Raw genomic sequence first — 27,728 nt, 5'->3', positions numbered from 1 at the left:
AATTGTAAAATACTTCTGTAACAACCACTTTGCAGCAGTTGCTCTGAAAAAAGCAGGAGGAACCAAGCTAACTCTCCCACAAAACGTGCGATGGAACTCAGTAGTGGACTGTTTTGAGCACTATATCAAGAACTGGTCTAATCTGATGAGTTTGTGAACAAAATAGTGGAAAAATAGATGGAACTGTCATAGCCAAAGTTCTCAACAGTTGGCTTAAGAGAAATGTTGAACACATGCTCAATACCCTGAAGCCTATTTCTGTAGCCTTGAACAAAAAGCAAGGAAATAGCTGTTTTATTGCTGATGCTGTTGAAATTTGGAAGGAACTGAGTGAGATCTTAAAAAGAGAGATATGCAATGAGAGAGTTAAATTACAAGTATTAAAAAAAAAATGAATGGGACAAGCACTATCTCCAGCTCATTTTCTTCCAAATATTCCCAATACTCAGTACCAGGGTCAAACCTTAACTTGGAAGAGGAGGAGTTGGCTATGACATGGACATCCAGCAATCATCTCTCCATAATGCCAACTATAATAAATTTCAGAGCTAAGGGTAATCATTCAAAAAAAATATGTTTGCTGATGATGTTTTAAAGAAAGCCACACCAAATGAACTTAAACACTTGGATTCAGAGACCACTGAAGTGATAATCTCACTTCTAACAGGAGTAGCTCCTTCTGCCGGTGTAGAAAGAATGTTTTCTTCCCAGTTTGGACTAATTCATTCCAAATTGAGAAATCATTTCCTCAAAAAGCAGGAAAGCTTGTTTTTCTTTTCCAGATTATGAACAAACAGGAAAACGAAGGTGAAGACAACTGAGTTAGCTGCAGAAGCCAATACTTTAAGTTTCTCAGGTTGACCTGGCTGACATAGTCGATTTAATTTTTTAAAAAATATATTTTATTTAACTATTTTAGTTAAAAACAATTTTCACAAAAACAAACCTGATTTTAAAAAACTTGAATGTTTAACTAAATTCAAAAATTCATATGCTTGTTTTGTTAAAATATTATATGTTTGCTGTTGAAGAAAAAATCCAGAATACATAATGATGTTGTTTTAGTTAAATAAAACAATGTAAATGTCTGTCTGGTGATGTTCTCCTCCTACTACAGCATGGCAAGAAAATCCTCCAAACATTAATGATTAACCTGTTGAACTGGAGATCGTTCACCTCTCAATGATTTCATAAATATCTGCTTCGATTACCTTTGGTAAATGAAATAACCAAACAATCATTCATTTTCTGATATAGCTGTAAAACTAATCTGAAAAATTTTCAAAATAAAAATCACTTTAAAAATGTATAGTGTGTACTTTCTAAAAATGAAACCTACATCTAGCTCCGAGTGGTGAAGAATATGTATTAAGGTTATAACAACCAACAAGAATGCACTTTTACGTAGAAATCCATGATTAAATGGAGTTTTCCTGACTAGCGATTTAAATCAAATCCACCCTGGGATGAAAGATGAAGTTTTTGAGAAGGGCCCGGGGACAGCACCCCATACTGTTCTCTACAGATGAAAGCAATGGAAATGTTAACTTCACACTTGCGTATTACCCCAACAGTGACAGACTCATTTTAGTATACGTTACTAAATACTAAATTCCTAACAAATCTATAGGCTGTATGTGCAAGTGAGTGGGTAAATTAGGGAAAAAATCTCTCAGAGAGACAGACACACAGAGATAGACAAGGGGAAAAGAAAAAAATAGGAGAGAGAGAGAATACAATGTGAGGAGAGAGAAGGAAGAGGAGGAAGAAGAGAAGAAAAACACAAGACACACCACAGGAAAAAACATACCATGTTCAGTTATACCAAGGGTGGCCAATCCGAGCCTGAGAAGGAGCCAGAATTTACCAATGTACATTGCCAAAGAACCACAGTAATACATCAGCAGCCCCACATCAGCCTCCCCGCCCCGCCCCCCCGGCCCTGCTCCCAGCGCCTCCCACCCACTGGCAGCCCTGCCGATCAGCGTCTCCCCCTCCCTCCCCATCAGCTGCTTTGTGGCATGTAAAAGGCTATGGGGGGGAGGGAGAAGGGAGAGGAGTGAGGGTACTGCAGGCTCAGAAGATGGGGCATAAAGGGGTGGAGTGGGCGCAGGGCCTGTGGCAGAGCCAGGGGTTGAGCAGTGAGCTCCCCCAACACTTTGGAAAGTTGGCATCTGTAGCTCCAGCCTATACAAGGAGCTGCATATTAACTTCTGAAGAGTCACATATGGCTCTGGAGCCACAGGTTGGCTGCCCCTGAATTATACAAAAGAAGAAGTAGAGTGAAGCCAGGAAGGGAAATAAGGTCATATTAAAATATAAGTAGTATATATGAATTAAAATGAATTAAATACAAGTTAAATGTACAATTTTACAACTAAACGTTCTTCAACAGTACATGACACAATGGAGCAAATAACCAATCAATTTATAAGCACCTAAAAAAAGTAAGGTGATAAGTAACAGTCAACATGGATTTGCCAAGAACAAATTATGTCAACCCAATCTAATATCTTTCTTTGACAGCGTAACAAGCCTTGTGGATAAGGGGGAAGCAAGAGACGTGCTAGATCTTGACTTCAGTAAGGTTTTTAATACTGTCTCACGAGACCTTCCCATAAACAAGCTAGGCAAATATAGCCCAGATGAACCAAATATAAAGGTGGACACACAACTGGTTGGAAAAGCATACCCAGAGAGTAGTTATCAATGGTTCAGTCTAGCTGGAAGGGTATATATACTGAGTGGGGTCTGCAGGGACCTGTGATGGGTCTGGGCCTATTCAATCTCTTCATAAAAGATTTGGATAATGGCACAGAGGGCTCTCTTATAAAGTTTGCAGATGATACCAAATGGGAGTACTATGTCCAGTGCCAGACACTACACTTCAGGGAGAAAGTGGAGAAAGTCCAGGGCAGAGCAGCAAAAATGATTAAAGGTCTAGAAAACATGACCTATACGGACAAATTGGGGAAAAAACGGGTTTGTGTAGTCCGGAGAAGAGAAGACTGAGGGGGGACAGGATAACAGTCTTCAAGTACATAAAAGGTTGTTATAAAGAGGAAACTGGTAAACTATTCTCCTTAACCAATGAGGACAGGACAAGTAATGGGCTTAAACTGCAGAAAGAAAACCTTAGATTAGATATTAGGAAAAATGTCCTGACTGTCAGGGTAGTTAAGCACTGGAACAAATTATGTAGGGAGATTGTGAAATCTCCATCATTGGTGCTTTTTAAGAACAGGTTAGACAAATACCTGTCAGAGATGGTCTAGATACTTAGTCCGATCTCAGCACAGTGGACTGGACTAGATGACCAATCAAGGTCCCTTCTAGTCCTACATTTCTATGATTTTCTCCTTGAAATTGCAGAGGGTCTGACCTTGGGGAAGTGGAGTTATACAGGTGTTTTTTTACACTTGCCAGTAAGCTTCAATTGCCGGGTGAACTTTTAAATTTTTTAAGCCTATGTAAAGGCGTTAGGGATACTTTACAGCGACACAGTCCTTGCTCTTGACATATTCAGTCTCCAATTTCAGACTCTGGAGGGGGATTGGAAAGGTAATCTGAACCATGATTAGCAAGTCTCTTGTATATTCCATTTTACTACATTATTTCTCTCAGAAATAAGCTAGTACCCTTGAGTAGTTTGAGGTAAGCCTAATAACTTTAGCTCTCACAAGTGATAAACTGGACAGGTTTGTTAGAACCCTTCCAAAATGCTGTCCTTGGCCAGCCAAATACAAACTCCAACTTCTGTGTGAACATGCAGATGTACACATTTAAGCCGGAATGACTAAATGAAACTGTCGTAACTTTCATCCCTCCCTCTCCCCTAATATTTTTCTCTCTTATTTGTAGTATCACATCTAAAATTAGATTTTAAGCTCTTCAAGGTAGGGACTACCCCTTTCTACTAACATTGTAAAGTACATAGCACATTTTTGGTCACTATAAAAATGAACAAATAACAAAAATAAATAAAACTGTAGTGTAGATAGAACCTAACAATGACCACATAACTGGATTTTACAGCGATGATGTTAGGCCCTTTCTACACAACTTTTAACCACACAGTAATAGGGCTCCGGGACTACCATGCTGTACCTATGTACCCTGATGCAATTTTAGATGTAATATAGATTGGCTATAAATTTAAGTTTACTAGTTTTAAACATATTTTAAATTAAATATCAAAAAGTGCAGCAAAATATTAAAGTGAAGAAACAGAGCAGCTGTACAAGCAATCATAGTAATTGGATTTTTGTAGCAACATGCATTTTGATTGGTTTATAAGATGAGAATTTTTAAATTTAGCTACCTGATTAACATTTCCATTAAAATATTAGAAAATATCAATACTCATTTTCTCTTGGCTAGCTTTCCAATTTTAGGTTTGACTTTATTCAACCCTGAAAGCTGCTCTTCCATGACATGGGGTGACACTGTAAGATGACTGGTTATCACCACTCACTGTAATCATCCGTTATATCAATGAGCTCTAGAATAACTGCAGCACTTCTGTACCAAATTAAGTACTGCTGTATTTATAAGCAGACATCTTTGGCTTTGACAATAAGTACTAAGATTTGTACTTCCTTGACAAAAGCACTGTTTAAAATGAATACTTAAAAAGATATTTTGCTTACTCTCTTAGTAAAACATACATAAAAAACCAAAAACAGTTGGAGGACAGTAGCGCAACAACTTCATTTAGAGATTAGCAATGCTAGAGATAGACAGAATTGATAGTTATAGAATGTATTTGACCTTTCCATTACAACTGATTACAAACAAGGCTTGAAAAATGTACAATACTTTTTCTAGCCAGGCAACTAAATATAGCATAAACATAGATACAAAAATATAGGGTGAGGGAAAGGGAGGCACATTAGCAATAACCAAATAAGAAGTCTAGTTCCCGTCATTAATAACATGAAATGGATAAGATTCCAGACAATGTCATTAAGGTTCAGAGATGTGAATAGCAGCAGTGAAACCAATCAGAATCTTGTTAATTCCACTCTCCCCCTAAAACCTTTAGCACAGCAGGGGCACTCGGGTTTTAATGCCTGCAGACTCAAGAAAATTATCTATCATTTATACAGCTCATAATTACAATCCTTGCAATTGTAAGAGCTAGATTTTTTTTTTAAAGCAAATTTAGATTTTGCAGAATGTATTGTGTAAGGCCTCTCTTCAGGGAAAGCATAATATTAAGCCCTTGTCATAAAAATGCTCAGTTCCAAATTACTCTATAAGTGTGACTGGTATTATCTACTTGTATACAAATTGTTCAACGAAACGTTAATGATGAAATTTAATTACAAAGATCCAGATATTACAGATTCTACAAAATGCAAATATAGCTACAATGTACATATGTAACATTTCATCTCAGATAAAAGCTGTTAAATGTATGCGTGTATACATAGCTTTAATGTGGTACAGATGTGTTACCACTGAAACCTTACACTCTGAATTTGATGTATTTAAAATAGCAATCCTATTACTACAGCAGCATTTTGCATACTGCATTCTTTACTCTTTTACAAACGATTACAAAACATGGCTTGAAAAATTTACAGTACTTTTTCTAGCCAGGGCACTAAACATAATATAGAAGTAAAGTAGCTACAAAATACAGGGGAAAGAAAAGGGCAGCATACCAATCTCCTGGATCTAGCAAAGGGATAATAGTTTAAAGAACATGCAGAACAAACTTCTTCACATTCATTTAGGTTCTGAAGGTCCAGAATTGGCCTGAGACTTCCTATTAGGAAGCATTGGGAGTATTAGGAAGCATTGAGAGTAGAACCTGCTGCCCCAATACTGAGGGGGCACGTCTAGGCTCCCAAAGAACACAGAATCTGCACTTATTTCAAAACTAATTTGTGAGATGGGTCCCTGGGAAGAGGGTGGGGACAGGAAGGGAAGACAGGAACTGGAGGATCTATCCCAATTCCATCATCTTTAGCACCCACTTGTGGGAGGTAACAGATTGCCACTTACTTAGGAAACGTGACAACTTCCTCCCACAAGGAGAGATAGAGATAGAAAGTCTAAGATCTGCTATAGTCCATATGCCATACTCGACAGGAATCAGATGGGCTGTTTAGAGGTGTGGGAACGTGTGGATGAGGAGGTAGCAGAGGTGGGAGGGGGAGGTCTCCTCCTCTGCTGCTTATACTTCCACTGGTATTGAACTAGCTGTCTAGGAAAAACAAATACCTGTCTCTGATGTGACCCTCGCTCAAGCATTTCAGGCAAGAATTTGCACCAAAGTAAAGTTTGAAGCCTAAGGACCTAGATGTGGGTTCCAGCAGCACTATGTTCACCAAGTACCACTAACAAAACACACACTGACTGCACATTCAAAGAGGAAAAAATGACAACACATCGTGACCACCAATGGTAAGACGGAACTGAAGGGGAGTGAACAGCTCCAACTTTTATACTCTTGATTTGGAGTAACAGGGAGCTGGTGTGGTTACCCTCTGGGTCCTGCTAGGGAAAACCTTCTGAGATCAATGCACAGGATGCACACACCCCTAGTGCAATGGACATCAGCAATCACTTGAAGAACAATGGAAGTACACTTGAAATAGAGTGTTTTAAATTTTCCTCAGTTCATCCAAGAGCAGCTTTCACAGTGGAAGCTGCAGCTATGGTGACAGCAGCAGCACAACCAGGGCCAGAAGCAATGGCAGAGTAAATCCAGGAGATAGTCTCTGTATAAACTCAGTTTTCAGGGAGCTAGTGGGTCTGAAACTGTCACCCAGACAGTGTCTCATTCTGAAACAACCAAGAGGCTCAGGTCTTCGCCTGCCGGGAACAACAATGGGTTCTGTAACATTATTAATGAAGCTAATATTCTGTTTTCCTTGGTTTAGCTGAGCCCTCTTCAGATTCCTTTCCACCTTGCCCCACATTATATTTGGGCACCTTGCTCTCCCCCCACTCTGTTAGTGTTTGCTGAAGTTTATGATACAAAAGATTCCATGACTATCAGTGACTAACTTGTATTTCTATTTATGCTTCATTTTCATAAGAACTTGAGACACCTAAATGTAGAAGTGTAGTAGAGCAACTGATACTGTACTGAGATGGAAAGAGCAGAAATAAATATTTGATCAAAAATAAAGAGAAAAAGAAGGTAATTCATATTCAACTAGGCATCACATTTCCATACAACTTCCAGCTATCCGGATCTTCAGCCTTAACAGATTTAAGAATGTGATTGCCCAGTTACTTAGGGTACATCTATACTACCTGTCGGATCACTGCCGTGAGGACGGCCAAGTAAGTCGAACTAAGATACTTCGACTTCAGCTATGCGAATAGCGTAGCTGAAGTTGCGTATCTTAGTTCAAAACCCCCCACTAGTGGAGCCCAGGCCTAAGTCATACTTCTTCCTGGAATCTTATTCTCCAGAGTATGCAGTCCAGGCTTTCACCTTTTTCCTAGATGAAGTACACAAACATCATTATCTATAGAGCTTATGATTTAGGTTTTGTGTGTGTTATACTCTCTTTCTCATGTTTTAATTCTGCAGTTGAGATCACCTTGGGAAACAATCTTAAATTCTCTAGTTGTGTATGGTTGGTGTAAGAGGGAAGCACATTCTCAAAAGTCCTTAACTCTGGAATGATCCATACTGCTAGCATTTTTTTCTTTACTGGGTTGGGTGATCAGATTTGAAATTGATTAGAGGGTGGGTGAGAGGGGCTTGCGCTGGGGACTAAGTCTCCTGTGTTACCACTGAGTCAACTTTGTACTTTGTATTGTACATGTGTCTGAGCATTAGATAGAAACATTTAAAAAAAATAAAGATCACTACATATCTGCTTGTTGAGAGTCAAGATAGCTTAGCCTAAATTCCCTCAAAACAAAAGGCACAAAATGGATAGGATTATCCAATTACGATCATACAAGCATCTTCCAACACACATAACAAACCACTTTCAGAACTACTTCTGTATAATTTTTGATTATAAGACAAGGATATATATCTATATATCCACATTTTTACAAATTTAAAAATATATTTATGTCTTTATAAACCATTAAAATTCAAACTAGCTTTTACTATTCAATCCACTGAAATCCTGATTTTACGTTATGAAATTAAAAAATGAACAGTAAAGCACAAATGAGAGGACCCGTAACCTATAATTTCACTCTTTACATATGGGACTATAACTTTCGAAAACTGAAACCTAATAAACCTCTGAAATCAATGCATTTTTGTCTTTTTGGTTGTTTTTTTTTTAAAGCGTAAGGAGAAAAGAAGCAAAGAATAAAAGATTAAGGGGAAAGCTTCTGTCACATTTCTAAATATTCCTTATCTTGATTCTGATTTTCTTTTTAATTACTAATGCTATTGGAAATCTGATAAAGGATTTTTTTTGTAAGTCGTCAGATTTTCATCTAAAAAATTATTACTTTGAGGAAAAGTATCAGTCTTTCTTGAGCTATAAACATTATGTTAGTGCAGTCTTTCCAAGAGAGGCGTTCTGACAGTTATTAGTCACTGATTCAAAGATTAGTTTTGCCTCTAACATATAAAGTCATTCTGATTCCAGGCCCGAAGGCCACCAATCTGCTAGAAATTTTTTATTGCCAGCTGTTACTCAGAAGAGTCCTCACAGACCTACAATTTTTTAAAAAGATGGTGACACCTATTTAAAATATTTTAATATAATCTTTTTAACAACACACACCGGGAACACTTAGGTACTACCATCAAAATGACTAAGTGCACCACTTTCAACTAAAACACATTTTGCAGTTGTAGAAAAGGATGGAAGGCATAGTCTAAGTGATAGTAACGTTTGACATGAGAAATTTATTCACTTGTGAAAAAGTTTGTTGAATTCCCTCCTCAACTCCAACACTGCTGGAATAATCAATACTTTAACATTATGCCACCAGTGACCAGGAAGTAAGGCGGCAAAGAAAAGAACATATAAAATCTGACTCCACCTACCATACGGTTTCTACTTTTGAATTATCTTTAAGAAGAAAGAGGGCAGAAAGGCAGAGCTGCAGAATTGAAGAAGGAGGAACTCAGATCAGCTCTTCACCTTGTTAGTAAATTTACCTTGTTAATCGTCTCCCCTTTTCTTCACTCCTGAAGGACATATCAGAACAGTCAGCAGAGATGGCAACCTTATTTACTTGGTACTAAGTCATGTTAGCGGCCCTGCACTGGAGGAGGCCAATATTTAAACTTGTGGGACAAGAGTGAGTAAGGGAAATCCAGAGATTCGACAAAAAATATCCCTCTTTCAAAATAACTATCATTTTCTATTGTTCTCAATGGGACTGAGGCCACAGGCTGAAAAAAGAGGTTGTCTCCCTATTACTCCTAGGGGAATTCTGCGCCAAAACACTAAAAATTCTGTGTACAATATTTTAAAATTCTGCATATCTTATTTATCAAAAGAACACAATATAATCACACTGATTTCAATTATTTTGGTAACTCATTTCAAAATACCTGTCAGCAAGCATGTCTTTAACAATATAGACGAATAGAAAGATTCAGATTTTTGAGGGGTTTGTTTGGACAAATATTCCTTACTGGGCACACTAATACAGAACTGTGAGAAATTATTCATTTAAACTACAATACAGAAATGTATTTCTTGCTTTCCTCAGAAATCGTGCAAAGGCTTGGGGAAGCCAGGGGTAATGGAGGAGCTGAGGGAGTGTCTGGACCCTGCAGCTGGCCGGGCGGTGGGGGTGGGGGAGGAGAGTGTCTGCTCCCCTCAGCTGGCCAGGGGGGGGAGTGAAGGGGGCAGAGACACAGGAACTGGGTTGTCATAGGGGTCTCTCTACTCCTGGGGGAAATTGTGTGTGTGTCTGTATTGTTACAGACATACTTGCTGACAGGTATTCTGAAATAAATTACCAAAATAATTGAAACTGGCATTATTATGTAGTGTTATTTTGACGAATAACATTTGCAGAATTTTAAAATTCGCTCCAGGGCCCCCGAAAAACTCTCGTGAGGCAGCAGGGCCCGGGGCAAATTGCCCTCTTGCCCCCCCCCCCTTGGCGGCCCTGCCTCAATCAGGGAAAAGGAAGAGGATGCTAATGGCATCAGGGGCTAGTCCAGTTCTTGCTTCTCATGCAGCTGTTCACAAGAAGGCTCCTGACTTGCTTTGGTACTGGGCTCAGCACCGACGCTATGGTTTTTACGGAGATGAAGTTCCTGGCAGCCAGTAGCTGCAGCCAGCTGAGGTTGCCGTGGGGATGCTCTGGATTGGGGGAGGAAGCCCCTTGGGTTCCAAAAGGGTCACTGGTATGGCACTGATCCCCAACTATGCAAAGTCCAAAGTTTCATCCTATAAAATTTGTGCTGGTACTGAGGCAGAAACTGGGGGTAGGTAACATATCCCTTCCTGATGGGACTGGCTAGGTTGGAACACACAGGATTCCTCAGAGTCTGAGGAAGAAGAAGCTTCTTTTTGAGACCAAGGCAGTGCCATATCAGTCAGTACCAGTGAAGAAGATTCAGACTCCGAAGGAGAGCCAGGGAAATCAACTGTGGTTTTTTCCTAGATGATACCAGCCTAACTGGCATTCTGATGGCTGTGGAGCTGTTCGGTATGCAGGTGAAGGCACTGGAGGTAGTACCATGGGTCCCAGTGACAGCTGAGTCTCTTGAAACGATGACGACAATGAAGGCAGAATTTGGACTAGATATTTATTACTGGTGATAAGGCCCAATCCAGAAGGGATGCTACTTAACTTTGAGAACACTGAGATCGAGTTTTCTTGGCTGGTACTTACAAAAAAACTATCCTTTATCAGATTTCTGCCAACCTTCTGCTTGCAGGAGTTACATATCACAAACACCATCCAATTTTTAAAAAACACTTAATTTCTTTATCCTGACAAAATAACTTTCATTAGATGAAATGCTAAACTCAGCCAATTCACAAGGTTTTATCTATTAAAGAATACATCTTAGGAGCTATATTGCAGACCCATTTTTTTAAAATGTTTCATTAGCAAGCTTTCAACTAAAGATGGAAGATATTCCACTTGAAGACAAGTGACAAGTAATTAAAGCAAGTTAAACACAGATTCCTGTTTCTGAACTATGGTAACTGAACACTTGATGGTGTGCAGTACATAAATATTCACATACCAGTCCACCTGTAAAAAATAAAATTAAAAAAAAAGTGTTAAAGAAATAATTTTCAAGGAACAACTAGAATATGAACTGGTAAATAATAAACCTCAGCACAATTTGGAGGAGGAAAAAAAAAGTGTATTTATCATTAACTTCAGTATTGCCACCTCTTATTTACACTTTTGGGATGCATCCGCAGACTTCAGAAAATTATCAATGAGCAAGACTTGTCAGATGCTACATGAGTGCCCTTTTAAAACTTAATCATCCAAGGCCAATGTTATATAAAAGGCCTGTGGCCACCAACTGCCTGTACCTTCCTTTGACGGTCAGATTTCAATAGAGTGGAACTCTGAAGAAGAGGAGGAAATTGATTAGGTAGTATGAATATGCTGAGACAACATCTGAACAAACTACAGTTATTGATAAGTAAATTCTGCTTGAAGGTAACCTCTGAATATCCTCCTATTTTGGAAGTTAGCTAGAAATACAACACCTCAGAAAGATGAGCTAAGGAGTTCTAGTTAAATAAAGACCACGAAACAGCTCTGCTTAAGCCAACATTCACTCTGGATACCAATTATCTTTTTGGCCAGTGACAAAAGCTTAACAGCTCTTTTTGCAGGAGAGGCTCAACAGTATTTCCTGCAGGATCTCCTTTTTTGGAGGTGGGGTGATTCACAGCAAGAGGGCTGTCTGGAAGCCAGTACTGAAGATTTTGTGACAGTCTTGCAGATGACCCCAAAACATAGTGGTAACCAAAAATCACTGTTCTCTCTTCTTTGAGCACTGCAGTATAAGATGGGGACATAAGAAGGCCTCAGTACAAAGTTGCTTGAAGTCAGGTGCCTTCTCCTGGTGCCTGCTGCCTTGGTCTCTTGAACAGAGGCTTTCACCTCATGTGATACACTGGAGTTTAGTACCACCAACTTCAAACAGCCAAAACCTGGCAGAGCCCTCAGCTCCAATGATGGTGAGGGGAATCCAATGAAAAAGCAGACCCACTTGGTTTAATAGGGGTGGGGGAACCCTGGTGTGGGAAAACCTAACAATAAGGCCCATTACAGATTTCAGCATTACAAGTTCACTCTTCAAAGCACTCTGAGCATGGTCTCATATAGGAGTTTCCTTGTTAGGCTTGAAGGCTATGCCCACATTTTTTTTCAGTGCATGGGTGACGTGTACAGGCACCACTGGCACATCACAGTAAAACCTAAGGCAGAAGACAATACGGCCAAGCACCCTATATAAAGTTTTGCTGAACTAATGTGTTTAAAGCTGCTGTGCAGCCCCTCTTTCTCTATAAAAGACATCCTTGAAAAAAAACAGCAGAGGGATGTGCACTGAAAAGTGCAAGCTGACACAAACAGTCTTCTGATCCCAAGAACATAGTGCAAGTGCTACTGAGCTGAGACACTCTGAGCATGGAGAACAATAACTGTGCTGAAGCACAGAGGCACTGGCATGTCATAGAGGTGTTCTAAAAAGGACATCTTAATGTAGACATAGCAAAGGTGTTGGAACAGGGCTAAAGCTGTTGATATATGGCTTTCCATCAAAATTAATTGATGTTATACGTTACAGATTCCTCTGAGCAACAGATAGAGCTCAGCCTTCTTTATAAAAAAATAAAAATGAAAACTCATTTTTATTGCTTTCAAATTGGACAACCAACTCAAAACCAAAAGAACACTGTCAGCCACTGAAGAGGTTTAGCTAGACCAGAAAAGCAAGATTATCATAAAAGTTCTCAGAATAAGATGACCAAAAGTAAAATGAGACTGACCTCAACAGTCATCACAAATTAAGATGCTACACTGCAAACATTTAATGGAATTTCTTTACTGTCAAACTTAATTTTCCACGTGGCAACTGAAAGAATAAAAACTATCACAAGGTAAAATGGATCATGAAACATATGTAGCATCTTTTCAAATATTACTTCAAACATTAAACACAGATAAATTGTGCTAGTCACTTGCATAACATACAGTAGTCAAAATACCCTAAGAAGATTAATAAAACTTTTTGAACAGTTCATGAACTGCATTAGTTTTGATACTTGTTGTTCTACACTTTAGCAGACCAGAAGCCACCCAGGATTGGAAGCTAATGACCAGCCCCCCCCCTAAAAAAACCCCCACAAAAAACAAACATAAAACTACAGATACAATTTCTTTTCACTCATTTCACTTTCTGAATGGGGAAAAAATAGCTATAATATGAAGCTAGTCCAATGTTGATAAAAGAATGAAGTATTTTAAAATTCCTTAAATATATGAGAATTGTAAATATCTTTTATAAATATAACTAGACTGTCAAGATGAAACATTCTTTTAAGATATTTTTCCAAAAGTATTTAAAAATAAATTCTAGTATCCTTTGAATTGTACGTTGTAACATTATATTTTAGAACAGAACTGACAAAGTTCAAGCCATACAGTAAGACTAAAGAAAGAAACCTGAAAGAGTAAAGGTAACTGTAACTGTATCAAGAGAGGTACTATTGACCATTTGTCCTAAATATTTCAATTCAACACCCTTCAGGTCAGGAAACATGAAAATGTTATTTTACCAACTTGTTGGTAAAGATATATAGATGTCCCATCTATTGTGGGGCTGCCTTAGTCAGTCATATGCATTCTTGAAGAAATACCCTTCTCAGCATCTGGTTTTCCCCCACTGTCTGCCAATCACTGGGAAGGGAAGATCAGAATTTGAAAAGCCTTCATAAACCCATGCCCACACAAAAACATCCTTCTTGCAATGTAAAGCAACAGTTATTTACTATTTATTGTTTACATGCATTAAAAGTATGTACAGACTGCAAGTCAACCACTCAAAATTAAGAAATGCCAGAATTAAGGATGCCTGTACAATATAATTATATAATCGTCATCATATTTTTTCCACAAGACCCCTTCCCCATTTATCATACAGCTTAAATCAAGTGTTCTCAAACTGGGGGTCGGGCCACTCAGGGGGTCATGAGACTAATACATGGGGGGTCATGAGCTGCCAGCCGCCACCCCAAACCCCACTTTGCCTTCAGCATTTATAATGGTGTTAAATACATAAAGTGTTTTTATATTATAAGGGGGGTGTGTCACACTCAGAGGCTTGCTATGTGAAAGGGGTCACCAGTACAAAAGTTTGAGAACCACTGGCTTAGCTGGTGTCCAATGAATGAAACAGGGATATAGTAAATAAGGCTGCTGTTCACATAGCCCCTGCCTCATGTATTACAGAAGGTGGAAGGTATATAGCCAACAAGGCAGAGAATAGCACTAAGAGAAAGGAGGCATGGGGTGGCATTTTTTTTAATCTTTCTTTTTTCTTAAAAAGTGAAAATAAAATTAAATAAATACATAAACGACATGTTAGCATGTACAACAATCCCTGCCTGGGCTGTCAGCTGTGTATGAATCCATGAGCTTCAACAGTGCAACATAAAACTATCAATTGAGCTGAAGGAATAATTCCATTAGCTGACAACAATAGAAAGCTTTATCTTACACGGACATACCACACAAGGGAACATACTGTACAGACTTGATCATACGCCGGTTTGTTTATAAGCCAACCCTTCCAAGAAGGATAAATAAAAATGGAAAATTTTTATAACCTGTCCATAAGCCAACCCCAAAATTTGGGGGTCAGCAAACTTTGGCCCCCAGGCCATCAGGATAAGCGGCTGGTGGTCCGAGATGGTTTTGTTTACCTCGAGCGTCTGCAGGCACAGAGGTAAACCTAAGTAAACAAAGTGTCCTGGCGCGCCAGCTGCTTACCCTGACGGGTCGGGAGAGCAACTGGTGGGGAATTTTTTGGAGGGAGGGAGGAGGGGCGGAGAGAGGGGGTGAGAAGCTGGGAATCAGGGAAGTAACCCCTGTGACCACCCGCCACATGACCTTACCCCTAGCCCGGGACCCCCACACTCTCCCCATCCCATCCCTTCCCAACTTATCTGGGGAGAGCCAGGGGAAGATGTCTCTGATCTGGCTGGAGCTGCTCTGGCAGGCTGGGCAGCGCAGTTGTAGCCTGCTCTGGCGGGCCACACTGGGCAGCGCGGCCGCAGCATGTTCCAGTGGGCTGGGCCGGGCAGCATGGTCGCAGCATGCTCTGGAGCCAAGACAATGCAGCCATAGCCTGCTCTGGGGGGTGGGGCCAAGTGGCATGGCTGCAGCCTGCCAGCCCCGGAGCTGCAGCTGCTTTGGAGTCTGGGGAGAGAGCAGCATGGCCAGAAGTGGAGAGGCTCGGGCCCCGCCTCTTCCCTTCTGTCTCTGCTGGCTGTGCTGCCTGTCCTTGCTCCCTCTGTTTGGGGGAGGGGCTCTGTCCCACCTCTCCCTCCCTATACCCATTCATAAGCCGATCCCTGACTCTGGTGCTTCCCTTTTTTACTAAAAAAATTCAGCTTATGAACAAGTATATACGGTATATCACATGAAGAAGTAACCCCAGTTTTCAGCTAGCACAACCAAACATGTCGATTTGGCAGATTGACTGAGAAGCAGCATACTGGACAGCGATTTGGATCTCCTATATTAAAGTCCTGGATTCTACTCACAGTTCTGCTATGACTGACCTGGAGCAAACACCCAGTTATCCTTTCTGTAAAATGGAGGACTGATACTTTCCTCCGTACCCAGCTATAGTTATGTAGCCTTGCTTAATAATAAGAACTGTGAAGTGCACAGAATTCTTAATATTAGCCAGAAGAAGAGGGGAGACTAGAATTAATGGTCCTCTGACTCCCTGACTAGCCCACCTTTCCCTGTGCCAAAGGATATTTTAACAGGGAAAAGCAACAGCAGGTGAAATAAAAAAGCCAATCTATTTTGTCCGCATCCATGTCCTGCTTCAGAAAGGTGCAGGAAGTTCAGGGCTTGTTTACACTAACGCACAGGGCCAATCTAAGATATGCAACTTCAGCTACGTGAATAGCGTAGCTGAAGTCAACGTACTTAGATCTACCTACTGTAGTGTCTTCACTGCGGTAAGTCGACACCTGATGCTTTCCCGTCGACTCCACTTGCACTCCTCATTCTGGTGGAGTACCAGAGTCGACAGGAGAGCACTCAGTGGTTGATTTATCGCATCTATACTAGACGCCCGCTGGATCAATCACTGTCTGCTGATCCGGTGGGTAGAGTAGACAAGCCTTCAGTGATGCTTGGAAGCATGTTCAGTGTGGCTGGAATTTAAGAAAATTCTGCAACAAGCCTTCAGCAGTTCTATATGTAAAACTGTAATTTTTACAAGATTGTAATTTGACTAGATCTGGACATATTTTCATGGGACAGCGAAAACAGCTCTCTAAGCCCAAAATTATCCATTCTCCCCAATTTCAAGATCCTATTCCAAACCCAGTAGACACTAGAGTATCTATCTATATTAAAAATAAAACCCAACAATGACCAAAAAAAGCTTACCAGAAAAGTACGAAGATTGACCAAACTACTTATTTTTCTCACTAGACTTGTTCTCAGAAACATTTTTGCTTACATTTCCAAAATGAATTCTTCCTGAGTCAGACACTAATCACAGAAAATTTCAGATAATCTGGTTATAGTTTGCCAAAGTCACAAGCAATTGAAGAGAGGCTTACAATGGGAAACATTAGGCAATCTCACTAGAGGCATCACTAGTACTCATCCTAAAACACACTGTCAATCAACTTTCTATATTACAAATGGAATGTACTACTATGAAAATAAATCAGGTATTTTATTCAACGAGTCACACAGTTGTTAATGGATTAGCATCAACTCAGCAGCGTTTGACCAACTGCAGAGTATTTGTCTAATAGTTTTTCTAATATTTAACAATTAAATTTACTGAATTCCATTTGACCATACCTACTTACTGCATTTGGAGATGCTCTCTTCTCTTGCCTGGCTTTATTCCATAATAGATAATGGGCCATCTTTTTCAGGAGTCGTCTCCAGTATCAGTTTCCTCTCTGTCTCCTCCCTTAAATCTTTTAATCCTTTCCCTACATTGTGTTCTCTACCACCAGTCCTGTATTTTATCTCTCCTTATTTTTTCCCCACTCTCATTCCATGCACTTTCTCCACAGTGCATACACCCACCATTTTTCTCTTTTCTGACTTATCCAACAATCTATCTCCCTCCCCCGCCGCTTCTCATGCCAATACCCACAACCATCCATGGGACCCCACAAAGGAGTCTAGTGAAGTTTCCAAGCACTAATAACTAGCACACTAAACCTACCAGCTGCCAACAGAAAGATTAGAGGCAAGAGACATTGTCCACAGAAAATGTAGAGATGAAAAGCCAACACAGCTTCTGGAAATGGGGAGGGTGTTTGGAATTTTACTTGGATGGTGTCATTGGACGCTGCTCAAGTGTTCCATTAGGTATCTCAAACTTAAGCCCCCATACATTCCTTGTGTTTTTCTTTACTATACCAGTGTCTCATGAACACTACAATGGAGAAAAAGATCTCTACTACTCCCTCAACCTCCTGGTTCTTGCAAGACAGTTGGCTCCAGTACTCTTTTTTGGATTGTCCTCCTCCCATGAACAGTTCCCACATTTGCTTCTGCTGCTGAGTTTTTATAAACAATAGCAGAGAGAAACTGACCCTTGGGGATGTCTACACTACAAGCACTAAAGCTACCTTCCTGTAAAGCAGGTACTTGCTACAGCAACAGAAGGGTATTTTTCATCACTGTAATAAATCCACCCTTCAAGAGGTGATACAGTAGTTATCTCAATGGAAAAATTCTTCTCTCAACCCACTGGTGTCAATACTGGCACTTGGGTCCGCTTAATTACATCTCTCATGGGGTGAGCATTTTTCACACCTGAGTGACATAGCTAGGTCAATCTAAGTTTTAGGGGTAGACCAAGCCTTAATCTGTTTCACATCTGCTTGACTGGTACAGTATTGAAGATAACAATCTTTTAAAAAGAAAAGACGTGTAGCCCTGCAAGCAACAATCCAGTAAGTAGCTTCAATCCATAGGAAAAGGTTAACTAAATGTAGCAACACTAAGCAAGTCATCTCACTGGGAGCATATAACACCACTGGTCCACATTTTGCACTACTTACTTATTGGTCTCTGAGTGGAGTTTAAGGTGTTTGTTATTACCTATACAGCATGAAATAGCTTGGAACTAGCTACCTGAAAGATTGCCTCTTTCTCTATGCCTTACTAAGACAGCTCGAGTCAACAGGGGTGCCTAAGATGAATCTCCATTTTAAAAAGGAGGCGGCACCTGGCAGAGCATTTTCAGAGAGGGTTCCAAGACTAGGATTTACTCCCCTTGGTCTGAAATAGTTCAGCTTTGGTGACCATCTTGGCATACTCGAAAAGAATCTGTTTGACAGTTTTTTAAGAAGGCTGAGTGTATGCTTCCCACAAAAATGAAGAAGTGTAAAAACGTTTCTGTGTGTGTGGCTGGCTGAATTCCTGCTGACATGATTACTTAAATAGAATCATAGACTTTAGATGATTATAATGGTCCCTTTTGACCTTAGTCTGATCTCCTGCACAACGCAGGCCACAGAATCTTACTCATTCTTGTATCAAACCCCTAACCTATGCCCGAGCTATTCAAGTCCTCAAATCATGGTTTAAAGACTTCAAGGTGCAAAGAATCCTCTAGCAAGTAACCCTTGTCCCACGCCTCAGAGGAAGAAACCTCCAGGGCCTCTGCCAATCTGCCCTGGAGGAAAATTCCTTCTCGACCCCAAATATGGTGATCAGCTAAACTCTGAGCATGTGGGCAAGACTCACCAGCCAGACACCAAGGAAAGAATTCTCTGTAGTAACTCAGATCCCATCCCATCTAATATCCCATCACAGGTCATTGGGCATATTTACCACTAATAGTCAAAGGTCAATAATTGCCAAAATTAGGCTATCCTATCATACCATCCCCTCCATAAACTTATCAAGCTTAGTCTTGAAGCCAGATATGTCTTTTTCGCCCACTGCTCCCCTTTGAAGGCTGTTCCAGAACTTCACTCCTCTGATCGTTAGAAACCTTCATCTAATTTAAGTCTAAACTTCCTGATGGCCAGTTTATATCAATTTGTTCTTGTGTCCACATTGGTAGTGAGCTTAAATCCCTCCCTGGTATTTATCCCTCTGATATATTTATAGAAGGCAACCATATCTCCCTCAGCCTTCTTTTGGTTAGGCTAAACAAGCCAAGCTCTTCGAGTCTCCTTTCATAAGACAGGTTTTCCATTCCTTGAATCATCCTAGTAGCCTTTACTCTGTACCTGTTCCAGTTTGAATTCATCCTTCTTAAACATGGGAGACCAGAACTGCACACAGTATTCTCGATGAGGTCTCACCCAGGGCTTTGAAGCTGTGCACCAGCTCTGCTTCAGCTCCAGGCAAAAACCTGCAGCTCCACTGCTCTGCGCTCCAGCTCCAGGCTCCGCTCCAAAGCCCTGGTCTCACCAGTGCCTTGTATAACAGTACTAACATCTCCTTATCTCTATTGGAAATACCAAGCCTGATGCATCCGAAAATCTCATTAGCTTTTTTCATGGCCACATCACATTGGTAGCTCAGTCATCCTGTGATCAACCAATACTCCAAGGTCCTTCTCCTTCTCTGTTACTTCCAACTGATGCATCCTCAGCTTATAGCAAAAATTCTTGTTATTAATCCCTAGATACATGTCCTTGCACTTTTCACTATTAAATTTCACCCTATTACTATTACTCCAGTTTCCAAAGTCATCCAGATCTTCCTGTATGATAGCCCCAGTCCTTCTCTGTATTGGCAATACCTCCTAGCTTCGTGTCATCTGCAAATTTCATTAGCGCACTCTTTTTGCGCCAAGGTCAGTAATAAAAAGATTAAATAAGATTGGTCCCAAAACCGATTCCCGAGGAACTACACTAGTAACCTCCCTCCAGCCTGACAGTTCGCCTTTCAGTATGACCCGTTATACTCTCCCCTTTAACCAGTTCCTTATCCACCTTTCAATTTTCATATTGATCCCCATCTTTTCCAATTTGACTAATAATTCCTCATGTGAAACAGTATCAGTCTATATCTGGGAAGTTAAAGTCTCCCATAATCAAACAATTCCCATTAGTATTTACTTCATGGCCCCGCGCTGCGCCCTTCTAATAGCCCAGTCTCTGGCTGTTCAAATTCAGCCTCCAGGCACTGAGCCTCAGTGGTCCAGCCCTGAGTGAAGCTTTCACCCTTCCCTTCACAAATATTATGGGGCATACAGCACACAGCTATAAGCATAGGAATATTGTCATAAGCCAGGTCCAGCCTCCCATATAGGCAGACCAGCGGTCCCTTAAACGGCCAAAATCACACTCAGTCATTCTGCACTTGCTCAGCCTGTTGTTGAACCGCTCCTTGCTGCTGTCAAGGTGCTCCGTGTATGGCTTCATAAGCCGCGGTGTTAAGGAGCAGATAGGGTCTCCCAGGATCACAATGGGCATTTTGATTTCCCCTATGGTGATCTTCTGGCCCAGGAAGAAAGTCCCTGCTTGCAGCTTCCTGAACAGGCCAGTGTTCCGAAAGATGCATGCGTCATGCACCTTTCCAGAACAGCCTGCAATAATATCCATGAAACACCCACAGTAATTCACAAGTGCCTGGAGAACCATAAAGAAATACCCCTTCCAATTAACGTACTCGGTGGCTAGGTGGTCTTGTGCCAGAATTGGAATATGCATGTCATCTATCACCCCTCTGCAGTTAGGGAAGCCCATTTATACAAACCATCCACGTCACACACATTGCCCAGAGTCAAGGTCTTTCAGAGCAGGATGCGATTAATGGCCCTGCACACTTCCGTCAACCCAACAGTCGACTTCCCCACTCCGAACTGGTTAGCGACCAATCAGTAGCACTCTGGAGTAGCCAACTTCCACAGTGCAAGAGCCACATGCTTCTCCGCCAACAAGTTACCTCTCATTCTCATGTTCTTGAGCCACAAGGCTAGGATGAGCTCATCACACAGTCCCATTAATGTGGCTTTCCTCATCTGAAAGTTCTGCAGCCACTGCTTGTCATCCCAGATGTGCATCATGATGCGATCCCACCACAGAGTGCTTGTTTCCCAAGCCCAAAAGCCGCGTTCCACTATGGTCAGCACCTCCACGAATGCCACAAGCAATCTTGCGTCATACCTACTATGTGTGGCAAGATCAATGTCACACTCCTCTTGCCTTTGTAGTTTAAGGAAAAAGTACACTGCTACTTGTGACGTGTTAGTGAGCAGCATATTGGTCAACAGTACAGGATCCATTCCTGCACACTGAAGAGGCAGAGCATGCAGTACACAAACCGTTGAAAGATGGCACCAAATGCAGATGGAAGCACAGGGATTGCTGGATGCGAAGCAATGCATCACGGGGCATTGGGACAGAACCCAGGATGCCCTGCAACCCGCCCCCTCTCCTTCTCACAACTCTTAGCGGCAGAAGAGGAAGAGATGCTCTGTGGAATAGCTGCCCAGAGTGCACCACTCCCAATACGAATGCAAGTGCCGCAAGTGTGAACACGCTGTTGTGGAGGCAGCTGACAGTGTGAACACACAACAGCAGTTTCCCTTCAGCACACTCTGAGCGGCAACGTAACTGCCAGCGAATGAACTCTGCCCGTGTAGACATACCCTAGGAAGGAGGCAGGTACTGAGATTTTTATTTGGGTGTGGTTCCTGGACTCGGCTTATGGATTCTTTCTAACTGGACTTTGACTAGTAGGAATCTTATAAATTTGCAATTCTACTCCCATCTAACTGCTCAACTGGAGGAGCAGCTCTGTCTCCTCCTCCTGTCTCCTTGCACTAAGGCAGCTGCAATGTAGAAGGGTCTCCTGTACTCCATCTTTCTTCCAGATCTTGCACTGTTTAGGTTTTCTTCCTCCCTAAATAGCTCTGCTGCCTACTTCTACACTTCTGGTATGTAGCATCATAACACTGATAGGATTCTTCATATTTTCACTGATGCCCCAAGACTTGCAGAAAAACCACTGGGTTTTGTTAACTTTATTCTACAGATGATTGGCAAAGCTACATGCAGCAGCAGACAGACCGAAGCTGTCTGTAGTCAGGAAGATGACTGCATCTAATATACTGTTTACAAGTAGAATGTTACCTTTGCTGCCATAAGAACTAGAAATTTAATTTTTGTTTTATCCTTTTTTTTTTTTTTAAAGATATTACCATCACCTAACTCACCACAGCACAATTTCCATTCATTTGAGGAGAATGAACCTTGATAAATAAGAATAACAGGAAGAAATTAGGATAAAATTTAGGCCCTATACCAGGAAAAACTTCCTGACTGCAAAAACTATTGCAGTTGGAAACTATTCCAAAGTGTAAATCCCTTTACCTACATTTAGAACAGAAAGGCATATTAAAAAACCATATAGCTGACAATTCCTCAAGTATACACCAAATGTAGTAAATCCCTTAATCTCTAATTTATATTAATTTATATTTGCATTTCAATTTCACTTATTTACATTTACACAATAAAACACTCTTGTAATGGTCCAATGCTTGAATTCAGTATCCTTTGCTTTTGCTTTTTCAGTACTGAATTTGTAGTAAAATGATTTAACAACAATGCTTAAGAACAAAGCCTTCTGGATGAGTTCATCATGTTCTTTACTGCTCTGCCCTCAAATACCATAAATTTGCAAACTAAATAAGAAATGAAAGTTGCACCCAAACTGAATATTCAAATGTGCAAACTGAAATGTACAATATATATTTTAGTAAAACATTACATTTTTTCTAGATGTTATCAACAATAAAATGTATACTCAGTATTTCAAAACACAGAGCAAGCCCTTCTCTCAAAATGAACAACCATAAGAGACCTCAGACCTAAAATGTTGGCTTGTTTAAGAAAATCAAATGAATAATGCAAAAGTATCTTACTTAAGGATCTAAATACGGGGCAGCTTCCTAGACTGGTCTCACCTAACACAAGATACAATATTTCAATGCCATACTCCAAAAAATTTCCCCACGCTCCTGCTGTATTCCTCTTAACCACAAACCTTGCTGCAAGGACTAGAACAGAAATTAGTGCAGCATTTTTTGATCTTTTGCATAACATAGTTCCATTCCCTCCAACACACAAGAACCCAGTTTACATACAAATGAAAACAATCTCTAGAAAATAATATTTGAGAAACAGTAAGAAATTCTAGGTTGAAAAAAAAAACTGGGCACCTTGAAATAAATGGCAGTAAATCAGTGTCACCCATTTTATTGTAATCCTATCAGTCACTTTTACGAAGATTTACTTCCTGAGGTGCATTCCTTACCCTCCTCCTTCACTAGCCCTGGTCAAAAAGGAATCCAATGAAAGAATACTATGAAGTGCTACCGCACATCTGGAGACAACAATGTGACAGAAGGACTTCATATGAAATTCTAGTTCTTTTTTGGTTCATCTTCATTTAAAAGAGCACATACTGATTTCAATTTCTCCAACTTAACTCTGCAGCCCACCTGCCTGCTGATGCCACAACTTTCCCGATCCCTCCCTTGCCACAAAAAATATATTTTGTACCAACACTCCTAGCTGCAGCATGCACAATTCAAGCCAAAGGGAGCACACAGGAAGGAGAAAGGCAAAGCAACAAAGCTGCTTCATTTTAACACCTTTCTTCCGATCACACCGATTATCCATGCTCCGCAAAGCCCACACACGTTGGCTGCGCATTGCCGCTTCTGTGCCCTGCGTTCGGGTCCCGCTCACGCTGCCTCCCAGCCCGACGCCTGCCTGCGCCCTCTTGCTCGGCCCACGGCCCCCTTCGCCTCGCGTGTCCCAACACCTGATGCCCCTTTGCTCCTAGCCCAGCCGCACCGCGTCCTCTCGCTGCTCCCGGCAATGGGAGGAACAGGCGCAGCTCAACTTGGCGAAGTGGGCGAGCAGCCCCGCGGGCCGGTGCCCGGCCGTTCACCGGGGGCATCGCCCCGCCTCCGGAGCTCGGGACACTGGGGGGGGGGGTTGGGCGGCGCGTTCATCGCCCAGCCCAGGGGCAGCGCAGGCATCAGCCCCGACCCCTGACCCCCGCCGTCCCCCCTCCCTCAGGGCGGCGGCGGCGACTCACCAGGGGTCGAACTCGTGGATGATGCTCTCGAAGCGGATGACGGCGAAGAGCCGGGAGCTGAAGCCGGCCAGCCAGGCCAGGAAGAGGATGGTGAAGGAGAGCAGCGACTGCCAGCCCGCCGGCTGCGACAGGCCCCCCGACAGGCCGCCTCCACCCGCCGGGGGGCCGCCGGCAGCCGCCGCGGAGGAGCCGGTGCCCGTCCCGGGCCGGCTATTCCCCAGCGCCAAGGAGCTGGCAGAGTTGGCGGGTTTGTGCCTGTGGTCGGGGGCCGAGTGCTCCGCCATGTTGTACCCCGGGCTCCTCGCAGTCTCTCCGCCTAGCGCGCGGGCGGGGGGGGGGGGGGAGGAGGGAGGGTCCGCCCGCTCCCTGAGCGCTACGGCGGGGGCTGTGGCTGCCTCACTGGCTTCCCCCGGCCGCCGCCTTGCCTCGCCGGGATCTGCCTCCAGACGCAGCGGTCAACATCCCAGTGCGGCGCGAGGCAGAGAGCGCGACCGGGACAGCGCGCGCGAGCTGGGCGCAAGGAGGAGCCCCAGGCGGGGGGAGGAGGAGCCGGCAGGGGGCGGGGTGGGACGCGAAGGAGGGAGAGCGGTTGCGCACGAGTGGAGGAGGGTGGCGGCGGAGCGCGAGGCAGAGAGGTGGGGGCGAGAGAGGGCTGCGCGCGATCCAAGAGGAAACCGTACGGGGAGATGACGTGGGAGACAGTGGGGCGAGGCTGGGGCATGAGACTACCGAGGCCTAAAGCCGCAGGCGAATCAGAAGAGGTGCGAGGATAAATGAATGGGAGCCTCTTCCCCCCGCCCATCAGAGAGGGCGGAGCTAGCAGAGGGGCGGGGGCACAGAGAGCAGGGAAACGGTGAAGGGGAAGGAAGAACCAATCTCCACCTTACCCTCTCTGTCCGGCCCTCCCTGTCAACCTGTCACAGAGCGACAGGTACTTCCACGGGCCGGGACAGGCCCATGAGCTCAGCCAATCAGAACAGGCGTGGCAGGGGAAGAGGCGACTTTACCTACAGTGACCAATGAAAAAGGAACAGTGCGAAGTGGAAGAATGTGATTGGCGGCTGTTTGCACCAATTATATAAGGCGGGGGGACGCAGTTTAACGGTCACGTGAGATAAATGAGGTAGTTGGGGGTTAGGGAATGCTGGTTTCTTGTTAGGGGGCTCGTGCAGCGCAGCGCCGGTGGGATGGGGACGCAGCGGGAAGTCCCAGCTTGTCCTGCTCCGAGGCCTGCAGCAAGGCGGAGCGCGGAATGCTGGGAGTTGTAATCTCATCTTGGCTTCGCTGTGGGCCCCTTGCCTTGGCCGGCTGCGCTCGCCGTGCCTGGCCTAGGCATCCAGGGCCTGCCCTGGCCCCCTGTAGGGAGTGAGGCTGTGAGTGCTGAGGGTGAGGGTAGGTTGAGGCTCATGCAGCCTGGTGGGCACTAGTGTGGCAGGAGCCCAGCCAGGGAGTTGTTTCCCCATCTGCAGGGCCTGGTCCCAAGAGTGACCTTCCCCCCCTCCCCCATTATACTGTGCTCGGTAGCCTTGCCTGCCCCACTTTGCTGCAGATGGGGAGGGTGAGGCAAGAGAGTCTATTCAGGCCACGTTTATTTCCAGTTGGCTGTGGTGCTGACACAATTTTTATAGTGGGAATGCTGAAAGCCATTGAACCAAACTGCAAATCCTGTCTATAATGGAAATCCCTTCAAGCTAGGGGGTGTGGCAGCATAGCCAGCATCCCTAGTTCCACCACAAATGGCAGCTGGGGTATGCCTGATCTTCTCTGGCAGCATGATTGGAAAGGGAGCAACTCAAGGCCTGGTTTTGCCCCTGCCTCTGGAGCCTCTGTTGTGTATAGGCTTTCAGACTGTGCTCTTCAACCTAGTATTGGGGTGCCTTCCAGCACTGTAATTAAGCAACCTGATCATACCTCTGTCACATGTTTATCCTTTCCTGAGGAGGGGGTGGGGAGAAGAAGAGCAAGTGCATTGTCTCCAGTTGGGTTGGGGGAAAATCTGCCTCCCAAACACTGTAAAGTGTTGCTAGCTGTCATGACTTGCTAGTTTTGCAATATTTTATGTCTTTTTTTAAAGTCTCATTTCTTGAAGCCATATAACTGCATGATAAGTTAAGCATTCATTTTAAAAAGGTTTATAGCAGAAACAAGTTTGGAGGCAAATTTTAAAAGAAAACTTCTATTTTTAAGTGTTCACTAACTTTGGGGGGCCTGACTTTTTGAACATGTGGATTGCCAGTACTGCTGCAAACTATATAATGAGTCCTGCTGTTGTGATCCTAATCAAGGAAATGGAAGCAGAGGGAGATCCCCCATTCTTTATATTAAATGTAGTGTGAGAGTAGGCGCTGTCCAGGAAAATGCATGGTGCTTCTGCACTTTTGAATAATGTGTACTGCTAACTCATTATGTCTCCTTCCCGTAGGTTTAATTTTCCAAAATGGTCACTCAAGGTTTTGGTGCCTCAATTTTGGGCATTCAACTTGAGACACAAAAAGGCCTGATTTTCAGAGGCAAGGAGTACTTGCAGCTTCCCTTTCAGTTACAATTTATGCTCAACACTTCTGAAAATGAGGCCCTAGCTGTTTCAAGTTGTATGTTCAAAATTAGTTCTTGCCTTCTGTGTCTCTGTTCCCCAGATGTTAAGAGAAGAATAATTTCCTTTATAGGTAATTTGAGATCCTTAGCTGAAAGATGTTATATAAGTGAAAGGCAATATTGTTGTCCAGGAGGGACTTGATTCCCTTTTCCTCAATATTTGAGTTATTTTACTGTCATGCTTCATAGCAGTAAAGAAGCTGAGTAAGTAGCATCCAAATCTTGATACAACACCTGTCCTCATCAGAACATGAGAATTTATGTAATTTATATAACAAATCAAATAATTACTACTGTACAAGTACCACAAAAATAATCAATATACAATCAATATTGTATATCCATAGATAAAGACCCCCTTCCTGCAGGCACAAGAGCCCACCCACATGGATCTTACTACTCAGTTATTTGATATGACGCTTTACATAGCATAACTAAGTATCAAACCTGTTTGTTAACCTCTTCATCTCATAGGCACTGCTTGCTCCAGAATAGAGTGATTTTAAAAGCTATTTTAATATTAGTCCTAAATTGTGGAAGTTTCCACTTCAAATAGCCACAAAGTCTCTCTAAATTTAAAGCTGTAATTTTTTTTAATTATCATTTGGCCATGCTGTTGCTTCTAAAGTCTGTATAGAGTGGGGGATTTTAGATTAAGATCCAGGAAAACTTTGAGAAAACTACAAGATAGTGCTGCCAAATGTATGAATACTTTTTTAAAAAGTAGCTTTTTAACATAATTTTACTTTGCTAGTTGTGTTCTAATAGGCCAATAACGTGTCTGAGGGAATGAAATTAAACACATTGAATGCCCCTGTTCCAATGGCAATTCAAGTGAAGGATTTTTTTTAATTGGTTCAGGAGCAAAGAGCAAGTGTGTCTAAAAGTTTGCCAGTATC

General features: G+C 42.4%; 1 protein-coding gene across 1 annotated transcript in view; it reads right to left on the bottom strand.

Annotated features, from left to right (window-relative positions):
- Window positions 1–24,714, bottom strand: part of STT3B (STT3 oligosaccharyltransferase complex catalytic subunit B) — an 87,458-nt gene extending 62,744 nt beyond the window's left edge. The window contains exon 1 of the mRNA XM_030551006.1: window positions 24,235–24,714. Coding sequence (XP_030406866.1) covers window positions 24,235–24,518 — 284 coding nt within the window. The 5' untranslated portion in view covers window positions 24,519–24,714. The remainder of the gene's footprint in view (window positions 1–24,234) is intronic.
- Window positions 24,715–27,728: the final 3,014 nt, after the last annotated feature.

The sequence above is a fragment of the Gopherus evgoodei genome, chromosome 2, assembly GCF_007399415.2.
Source record: "Gopherus evgoodei ecotype Sinaloan lineage chromosome 2, rGopEvg1_v1.p, whole genome shotgun sequence".
NCBI lineage: Eukaryota > Metazoa > Chordata > Testudines > Testudinidae > Gopherus > Gopherus evgoodei.
The sequence above is the reverse complement of the archived record's forward strand: the minus strand, read 5'-3'. Positions and strand labels throughout refer to the sequence as shown.